The sequence below is a fragment of the Mchenga conophoros genome, linkage group LG20 (assembly GCF_057382185.1).
Source record: "Mchenga conophoros isolate Kocher_MC1m ecotype Shallow Benthic linkage group LG20, M_conophoros_male_GT1.1, whole genome shotgun sequence".
NCBI classification, from domain to species: domain Eukaryota; kingdom Metazoa; phylum Chordata; class Actinopteri; order Cichliformes; family Cichlidae; genus Mchenga; species Mchenga conophoros.
In genome coordinates this window covers 31,445,351-31,455,253 of record NC_140545.1, presented here as the reverse complement: position 1 = coordinate 31,455,253, position 9,903 = coordinate 31,445,351, and the positions used below count along the sequence as shown (strand labels likewise).

The 9,903-nt window shown below is 38.8% G+C and overlaps 1 protein-coding gene across 3 annotated transcripts; it reads left to right on the top strand.

The window, feature by feature from the left end:
* Positions 1–1,124: 1,124 nt before the first annotated feature.
* LOC146551154 (PHD and RING finger domain-containing protein 1-like) lies at positions 1,125–8,696 on the top strand. 3 transcript variants are annotated; one of them, XM_085260756.1, is made up of 7 exons: positions 1,128–1,900; positions 2,348–2,431; positions 2,507–2,640; positions 2,768–2,859; positions 4,205–4,404; positions 7,590–7,680; positions 7,773–8,696. In XM_085260756.1, the coding sequence occupies exons 1-7, from the start codon at positions 1,733–1,735 to the stop codon at positions 7,814–7,816; spliced, it is 813 nt and encodes a 270-aa protein (XP_085116882.1). In that variant the 5' UTR covers positions 1,128–1,732; the 3' UTR covers positions 7,817–8,696. The 3 variants fall into 3 exon arrangements, with proteins under 3 accessions (XP_085116881.1, XP_085116883.1, XP_085116882.1); XM_085260755.1 differs by lacking the exons at positions 7,590–7,680; positions 7,773–8,696 and adding an exon at positions 4,529–7,171 and having other exon boundaries at positions 1,125–1,900; XM_085260757.1 differs by lacking the exons at positions 7,590–7,680; positions 7,773–8,696 and adding an exon at positions 7,178–7,577 and having other exon boundaries at positions 1,126–1,900.
* The last annotated feature ends 1,207 nt before the right edge of the window (positions 8,697–9,903 follow it).

The window sequence follows — 9,903 nt, the reverse complement described above, 5'->3', positions numbered from 1 at the left end:
GATAATTATATAGTACTTTTGTACTCTAATTGAGAACCCAGTTTTATGCCTAAGCTAATTTTCCAACATTCTGATACCCTCAGTCACACAAATGTATCGGGGGCAACTTGAGGTTCATAATCTTGCCCACTGATACATACTGCAGACTATAATTAGGAAAAATTCAGACTGAAATATAGTTTCTTTTTGTTATTATTAAACTGAAAGAGACAGCCAAGCCACTATACCCACCAAAGAGCACAGATGAAAACCCTAGAAGTTAGTCACAAAATGAAAGCTAGTCAGAAGGTGAAATGGCCCAAAGCTCCTCTTCACTGAGTAGGCATGAACAGACACAAACACAAAGCCAACACACTGTAAAGCAAAAGCTCTCCTTTCCATGACCTTAAGGACTCATAGCCCAATGACTGATTTGAGTCAGTTGTCAAAACACAGTAAAGAGAGTGCAAGGTAGTCCCACGTTTCTGTCTTGAAAAATAATGACTTCCAAAATACAGTTTTATTTTTCTGTCAGTTTAAAACATTGGGAGATGTATCAGAAGCAACTCAGGGTTCAGTATCTTGCCCACTGATGCATACTGCAGACCTCTTTGACTAATGTAGATGGTACTATTCATCATCTCTCCCCTCCATAACTCTGATCTGGTTCAGATCACCATCCCATCTCGGTGTCTCAGATCTTCTTCTTCTCTTTCTCTATCTGTCCCCTCTCCCCGTCTTGCCCGTCTTGCCACCATGGGGAGCAGGGCCTTCAGCTGCTCTGCTCCTTGACTCTGGAATTCCCTACCTCCTGATTTAAGAAATATTACTTCCTTCTCTCTCCTTAAGTCCAGACTCAAAACTCACTTGTTCAAAATAGCTTATCCCACATAACCTCCCCACACTGCTATTTTAAATTAGTTTTATGTCTTATGCTTTTATGATTGTGTAAACTGCTTGTTTTTATGTTGCTTTTATTATTCTGCTGTGTACATTGTCCTTGAGTGTTCTGAAAAGCACTTTCGAATAAAGTGTATTATTATTATTATTATTATTATTATTATTATTATTATTATTATTATTATTATTATTATTATTATTGTTGTTGTTGTTGTTGTTTTATTATTATCATTATTATTATTATTACTCTTATAGGCGGGATTGAGCATGCTGTATGTTTCTGCAGGGTCAGCTGAATCAGTAGGGATTCAGAATATAACACAATATTTTCTACTAATGTTTCAAACTTCAGAGGGGCATTCACTGATCATTCCGGTTTTTTCAATTACTATTTTTTTTATTTTGTAAAAGTTGGTTTCTAAGATAACTATCTCTTTACTACAGGAAGTGAAAGAGACCAAGCGCGATTAACCGCTCTTATTCTGAAAGAAAAGGACCGGATGTTTTCACGGGTAGCGGGGAACATGAAAATAGTTCAGTAGTAAAGAAGCTACAGATTTAATTTTACGGGCTAAATATAATTGATGTCCTGTCACACAAGTTAAGTAAAGAACGAATCACTTAATAATGAGGCTACACATATTTTGATATATATTTATATTAACGCGGCAGCAGGAAATGATAGTAGCGGCTAATGCTAGCTGACCTGCTGTTGTGGTCGATCAGTGACTCTTTGTAAGAAACCACTGAAATGGAGTTTGGTTATAACTGTTCCGTTTTAACGGTGTGTAAGCAGTAAGGTATTGCGGACATCAGTCATATTGATAGTAAAGGTTTCAACTGATACAAACAGATGGATAGATCCCCTGTGTTGAATACAGCTGGTGCAGAAAGCGAAGATTTGATGTGTGATTCAGTGAAATGCTACATTTGCCTGAATCCCTTTGAGAAGCAGACTGTGGGCTCTCTGGAGAACTGCCAGCACGTCTTTTGCCTTGAATGTATTCTCCAGTGGTCCCAGGTAAACTCCCCTCACCTTTCACAGATACTTTAAAGTCGTAAATGTTGTTTAACATTCTTTAAGAGCCATACCAGCTCATTTGATGGAAAATAGGAAATTTCGCTTGGGTAAAAGGGTGCATGCACAGCATAAAAACAATATAAACAAAAAGGCTTCTTCTGACACAGACTGAACATAATGTTAATGCGGTTAATCATTTTAACAATTTAAAGGTGAGAATTTTAGATTTGATTTATTTTTTTTATTGATAAAATAATTTTTGCAAATTGTTGTAAATGAAGTTCTATGCTGTTGGCCAAATATAAGTAATGTAATGTGTTGAGAATTGTGTTTTTTCCACTGTTTTCACTTTTTCCAAAGTGATAGTGAGTAGTTACAAACATATGTGAATGAAATTTTAAGACACTGCTGTGTTCACAGATTTCTTTTCTTTCTATTGATTTTCAGACAGCTAACACTTGCCCAGTGGATCGCATCAGTTTTACCTTAATCTACCAGAGACGGAGCCCTGGAGACGACGTTCAAAAAAAGGTTTGATGGAGGTGGCATATGGAAATCCAGCATTATATATGTGAACAGTGGGCTGAGGTATTTGTGCTTCCCCAGATCAAAGTGAGCGTACGAAAAAATGAAGATGGTGGTGATGAAGAGGAGGGGAGCAGTGCTGCGGTTATCTGTGAGGAATGTGGTCGTGGAGACCGGAGGCACCGGCTTCTGGTGTGCATACTCTGTGATTCAGGGTATGATTTCACACGTTTTGATTTGTCGTGATTCCACCCTGTGATGCTTTTTGAATAGCGCCACTCATGTTTTGCATGTGTCCCAGCTGGTGCTCATATGTACAGAACTACATTTTTTTCTTTCCAGTTATCATATGCACTGCTTGAGACCAACGTTAAACACGAGACCTGAAGGTGACTGGGTTTGTCCCGAGTGTGCAGTGACTGCTCATGTTACAGGTAAAAGTGTGTAGTTAAAGGTTCACGGCTAGAATAATGAGCCATTAAAAATGTTATGTTCCTTATATGCACTTACATGACATTTTACTAAGTTTAAACCAATAACTAGGCCTGTGCGATGTGATGAAATATATCGACTAACAATATTAAAACACTTATCTTTTCACTCTGTCGTTTATTTTGTGCTCAAAATAAAACTCAAATGTCAGAGCAGGCTTTTCCCAGCGGCACGCCATTTAATAAAGACTCAGGAAGATAACGAGATAGCGGCCATTACAACATATATTTATAAATGTATGTGTTGCGTTCCCCTAAAAAGGTCCAGGGGATGAAGGAGAGAGGCAGAATGGTTAAATTAAAGAGGTTTTTTAATGCTTCTATTAATAACTGAATTAAAAGAGATGGTCAAGCTGCTATCACCATTTAAAGAAACAAACCAAAACTCAGGTGTTGGTCAGTAAACTGAAAAGTAAGTAAAAAAGGATTAGTCACCAAACACGCACAGCTCACTAGCTGCAACCCAACATGGGTTTCTGACACTAGAGCTCACCTTTCTCTGGCTTTAAGTACTTCTAATTGCTGATGGGAGTCAGCTGTACAAAAAAAGTGGCACCTGAGGCAGGAGAGATGGCGGGACACACCCACACAAGGGCAATCTCTGTTGGAGGCCCTGCTAGGGCCATAAAAATATGGTTTTGTGCATTGGTCATGTCGCACAGCCCTATCAATAGCAAACAAAATCAGCAACAGAAGAGAAGAGCAGCAAAGGTCAGTGTCAGTAATAAGAAATGTTAGTTTTTCCTCTCAAGAGGGCAAAAATGTACATCAGTACATTATGTTTATGATCCTGTTAATATCAATAGCTGTCAGTTTGAAATCAGATCTGGACCGGTACTCTCAGGAAGCACCAGTCACCAGGAGAAAATTACCCAGCTTGCTTGTTGCTGGAGGTTTAAGCTGTTGATAAGTGAAATTAATCCCAAAAATGTATACGGTGCTGCACCAAAAACCCCTTGCAATTGCTTTGGCCATTAGCAGATTGCATACACACAACTGAACTGTGGCTAAACGATGTGTCATTCCTGCCAAAAAAAACAGCGACCAGTCATACACAGAAACAGCAGGTAAGACACCTGTTGTAAGTACAATGTAAAGCACCAAAAACTCAGGCATTATCACATGATGGCATTATCACATGGGTGTACTTACTTTATTTAAGTATAAATAAAGTATATAAATACTTTATTTATATAACACTTTTCTTAACAAAGTTAAAGTGTTTCAGCGTTCAGTGTTTCCTTTTTTTTAAAAGCACATTTATTTCTGTGAACTTGTTGCTGTACAGAAAGCTCCCTGACAGAGGAGGAGATCAGTGATGGAGAACTTACAGATCTCCTGGCTGAAGTGGAAGAAATTCCCTCTACCAGCAGTCGTCTTCGGCCCTCCTCCACAAATCGGCCCAGCAGCTCCACCGAACGGCGACGCAGCGCAAGAATCCAGAACAGAGGCGGCAGCAGGCCAAGCTATGGACCACAAACCTCCTGGGTGGGTTCAGTATTACGCAGACTGCTTCTATTCAAAGAACTGTTGTTGTTATTGATGAATTGGGAAAAACACAATTTTTCTTTGAGGTCAAACGTTTCTCACAATTTTTCATTTTTTGCTGCAGCACTCTCTTTGCAGCCAGTTTTACCCAGCAACCTCCAGCAACCATTCACCAGCTAATCAGGGAATGCATATTTTCCCTGGCAACAGGAGGAACCGGTTGCCAAGGGTCACCAACTGGTTCCTAGACCTGTGTGATTGAGGCTTAATGCAAATTACAAGCTAAATTGTAAATATCGTGTATTGCAAAGATAAGAATCCTTTTTCTAAAAAAGTAAAGACATAGGCATCTTTTAAAGTGAGCTGAATATATTTCGTTTCCATTGTCCACTAGAGTTTGGCTTCCAGCACAAAGGAAGCACATTTTCTGTCACTATTACAGTGAAGAGAACGACATTCATCCTATAAACACTGAGGAAAAGATTCAGATAATTGAAGTCTTCATTAGGACTATTGTCTCACAAACAGTTCATCACAATTATTTAATAACAGTGCACTTTAAATAAGGACATATCTGAAGCATGTGACCCTTAAAACAGGATGTACTGATGCACACAAATCTAGCACCTAGACCCTGTTTAATGTGATGTTTTAGTTTTTCTTTGTGTGTTTGTGGATGGTTTGTTGTAAAGTTGAAGGACTCCAAAATAAAAGTAAGAGCAAAGGACACTTACTTAACTTAAGTTACCAGGTGTTAGACACTCAGGAAGAGAAGACCTCGATCGTGGTTTCTCTGATGTTAACAATCGTGCAGTGCATACTTGTTACTGTATGAGCAGCGCAGCGGTGTTTAACCACACTTTCTACTCTGCTCACTGTTTTTTTTCCTGAAGATATGCCACTAATGTTGGTGCATGAAGATGTTTCCACCTGTCAAGCATCTGCACACACGTCTATAGTAGGCCTGTTGGTGAAGAACAGGGCAGCTGCTGCTGGTCCTATCTAAACAAAAAAAAAAGTTTAGAGTAAGAAACTGTCATTCTTTTCCTTATTTTGTTCCTTTAAAAAACATTTTTAAATATAGATATTGTTGGAATACTGGATACTCATTTACAATAGTATGTACGAATATGCCTTATATCCCAAAAGTTCAAGCTTCAGAGTCCTGCAAATTGCTTTTTCTGCAATGCAAAAAAACCAAAAAACCAAAACAAATTAAGAAACCGAACAACAGGTCGTCATTTGAAGCACGAGTCAATGCAAGATTATGCATTCTAAAAGGAGAAGGGGGAAAACTTCTGCATATTTAAATGGAAAGATGTGCTTTTGTGGAGATGTATAGAATATGTTAACTGTTTCAGGGTATGGAGATGCAGATTCAGAATTTGTACTGACAATTTGTTTTGAAAAAACAAAACGAAATTACTTTGGCAGCCCCTGACTTGCAAAAGAAAATAAAAAAATGTGCAAGAGTTTAGCAGTGCAGTTCACAACTGTACGTGCAGTTTAATGTTTTCCTTTGTTTTTGCTTGCTGCCAGCTTAGAGTAGAAAGGCGCTGTATAAGCCATTTACCATTTACGTCTTTCTCACATCATTGTTTCACAGTTTGCAGTGTAGTTGTTCAGTGATGTGATGCTATGGTACAGTTTCCTTGTAGGTTTAGTAGACCCAGAAGTATATGCATCAGTGGATATCTGTGTGATGAATTGCAACTCTTTTGGGCTGAGGCCTTGAACCTTTTTATAGAAATAATCACAAATTTGCACGTATCTATAAAAGTCCTGCTTGCCTTACCCTCTGACTGGAAACCTTTGATCACATCCTCCCATGCACCTGCTGATGTTCTTGCTGCCCTCCTTGGTAATTCCCAGCCTCATGTTATATGCTACAGTACTTCTAAATACTGCCAATTAATTTTTATTGCTGATGCACTTACTCAGTTTTAGAAAAACTGAGACCTGGTATTGGTGTAGGATTTAGTCTCTGCAATATCAACAAGCAAAAAGTAATATAAAAAAACCAAGAAAAAAGTAGATGTAGTCATTGCAGCGACATAATTCAGTATGAATTCAACAAATAAAGGCTGAAAACAGGATTCCAGCAATCAGACATGGAGAACAAGCTCATTGTCGTCGTCTGTGGGCAGGCTGAGGACTATGATTCAACTTTGAATGGGCTTAGAGGAGAGTAAATATGTCAGCTATCGGGTGCACTTTTCCTCCTCTCACTAACTTTTGCGTGACACTATTTGTGGGTTTTCCCAAAAGTAACTAGTAAGTAGGTTCCCCAAGTCAAGCTAGTTAAGTCAGCTGAGCCCCAGAAGCTCTGGCTTCAGGCTGCTCTACATGTTCTGAAAAAGCCCCTGTCACCCTGCTGTCAAAACCTTCTGTTGACAGCCAATCACAAGAAATCTGGCTTAAAGAGAGGTTGGCCTTAAAGGGGGAGGAGCTGAAACCGCTTTTTTAGACAAAGGATGAACTGAAGCTCAGGACATCATAAATAAGTTTGTGCACTGTGATCCTTGAACTCAAGTAGAGGAAAAACATGTGGAGCTGAAATTGAGCTTAAATGTTTCCATATCTTTTTTGTCACATATCTTAAAACCATAAAACAAACTGAAAACAATACAAAATACCAAAGATTATTCTGCTTGGGTAACTCGATCGCCCTCGGCAGCGAGTCCACGATTCGACTCCCAGCTGGCCTGACTGTTTACTGCGTGGGATTGCCTCCATTTTTTCTCTACATTTTTATTTTGTCTCTTCTTCTCAGCTGCGCCGCTTTGGCATCTTCACAGCAGATCATCTGCATGTCTGCTGTCACTACATCCATGAAGCTTCTTCGTGATCTTCCCCTTCATCTCTTTCCTGGCTGCTCCATAGTCAACATCCTTTGTCCAGTATATCCACTATCCCTCTTTTGCACATTTTTATGCAAAAATAAAAATAAAATATTAAAAAGAATTAATGTGCTATAAAACATTTCATGGTGCATGACTTCAATTAAGACATTGTTTTAAACATTCATGCATCAGAGAGGAGGATGTCAGACTGTGCTGTTTTTTTCAAAGATGGATTTGGCAAAAAAAAAAAAAATGCATTCATGTAATTATAAGTTGCCACATCATAAATTAATCTTCCCATGAAGCTGTTCTTGAACTCTGTAAATGTTTCTTATTTTTCAGCATGTACCAAAATATCTGCTGAGGGCATCAAAGCCTCCAGTCCCAACTGATAAAGCTCATAATCAGAGTGAAAGCAGCCATACTTCAGTCAGTAAGTAAACAACTGTCAGTGCTGTGATGCTGAGATGCGAAGACTCACATTTTCACATTTGCTTGTATAACGCATGTGAATGTATGTTTCAGAGATAAAGAGAAGAAAGAAGGGGAGGAGGAAACGTGCAGCCTAAACTCTGCATTGCTGACAAGTGAAAGAAGAAAAGTCGCTCCGTCTCACCTGATCAGAATCAGCTTTTAGTACAGTAATGAGGTCGTGTAAAATTCATACTATGAATACTGTATTTGTGACCCCTCGTAATTTTCCAAGTACAAGAAATAACCACATGAATGCTTCAAGACCATATCCGCTTTATACCCTCTCTAAGTGTCACAATTTAATGTTCAAATCTGTATAATTTATCTCTAGCTCTACGACAAACTCTGAGTAGCTGGATCATGGGATATGTCATAGTTTAAATAGCAAAACTGCACCAGTCTATGATCTAGAGCAGGGGTGGGCAATTCATTTTCCCAAATTGCCACGTAGAAAACTCGGATTTTTGTGGAGGGTTGCACCAATGAGCTGAAATCAATTCTGCTCAATATTAATTTCATCTTTTTATAAACTGCTACAAGTAAAGAGTAGATGTTACAGTTAGGTCCTAATTGTGCTCCCTTGAAGAAATGAATTGATACCTCACATGTGAAGAAACAAAAACAAGCACTAGAATCCTGTTTGAAGCTATTATCTTCTTCAGTCATGGGTTACCGCAAATGCAGCTTAACGCTGTGAAATGAAGAAAGAGCCTCAGTCGTAACATTACATCGATCAGACAGCTTTAGGTCCTGAAGACGTTTCTCAAAATCTAGAAGAGTCTGGATCCAGAGTGTGGATATCGCCATTAAAGACCCAGATGCTACAAGTGACCACAAGGTGGCAGCATTGTATTTGCTGAGATACAGTTCAAGCGCAAGAGGCTACAGTTTTGGTACAGCCCAGGCGGTTCAACTTTCAGGGAAGCTGTTTTCTATACAGTTTTTTAAAACCACCAAACTTTCAATAAATGTTTTTCATTATCTGTTGTTTTTTGGTTTTGTTTTTCAACATTATTGAAAACGTATTTTTCCATTTGGAAATTTACCAAATCTCCAAAAAGTTGATTCTGTTCATCTGGACGTCGCGTTTTGTGGGAGAAACGTTTCGTCACTCATCCAAGTGACTTCTTCAGTCTCAGCTGACTGCAGGTTTCCCCAATCTTATAAACAGTACATTTGCATAATGACTGAAACCAGCCCACTGAAGGAGCAATGGACTGGGGGGTCAGTTCCTTAATCTTAATTATGCAAATTCTCACTGGTTATAAGATTTGGCGAAACCTGCAGTCAGCTGAGACTGAAGAAGTCACTTGGATGAGTGACGAAACGTTTCTCCCACAAAACGCTACGTCCAGATGAACAGAATCAACTTTTTGGAGATTTACTTTCCTGGATGATTGAGAATGCATCAAGACGATACAATTACCATATAACATTGAGCAATGACAAAAATCTAACTCTCTGTTGGAGAAATATTATGTTAATGTTTTTTAGATTGTTCTAAATTATGAGTGGGGCAAATAATATTTTCTTATAGCTCTTGTGTGGTAGACAACGATGCCCCAAGTTTGTGACCCCAGCAAACCACAGTAGCCATTATCCACAAATGGAGAAAACTTGGAGCGGCAGTGAACCTTCTCATGAGCGGCCGACCTTCCAAAATTACTTGTCCATGAGGTCATAAAAGAAACCGGAACAACAACTAAAGAACTGCAGACCTCGCTCACCTCATTTAAGGTCAAAGTTCATTATTCAACAATAAGAAAGCTGCTGAACAAAAATGGCATCCATAGGAGAGTAGTGAAAATTACTGCTGATCAAAAAGAGCATAAAGGCTCATCGTATGCCAAAAAACATCCTGATGATTCCCAAGACATAGGAAGATATTCTGTGGACTGAAAAGTTAACACTAACACATGATTTAATAAAAATGTCATAGCAACAGTCAAACATGTGTAGTGTGATGGTCTGGGGTTGCTTCATGGCTTCAGGACGGCAGTTCTTGTTACAAGAGTGGCGACAAATTATTAGATTTAGGAGAAAATTACTTTTTTAGATACAGCCAGGTAGCTTTTGTTTGATGATCTGCACATGGAAGTGTGACAAATGTGTGAAAAAAATCCCCTAAGAAATCAGGAAGAGGGCAAATATTTTACAGGGCACTTCATAACCACAGAAAAAC

Bases quoted from the DNA above. Each gene is read 5' to 3' on its own strand.
- LOC146551154 (XM_085260755.1), top strand. From the start codon at position 1,733: ATGGATAGATCCCCTGTGTTGAATACAGCTGGTGCAGAAAGCGAAGAT. The intron at 2,432-2,506 runs GTTTGATGGAGG...GTGCTTCCCCAG, and splicing joins GAGACGACGTTCAAAAAAAG to ATCAAAGTGAGCGTACGAAA. The intron at 4,405-4,528 runs GTGGGTTCAGTA...TTTTTGCTGCAG, and splicing joins ATGGACCACAAACCTCCTGG to CACTCTCTTTGCAGCCAGTT.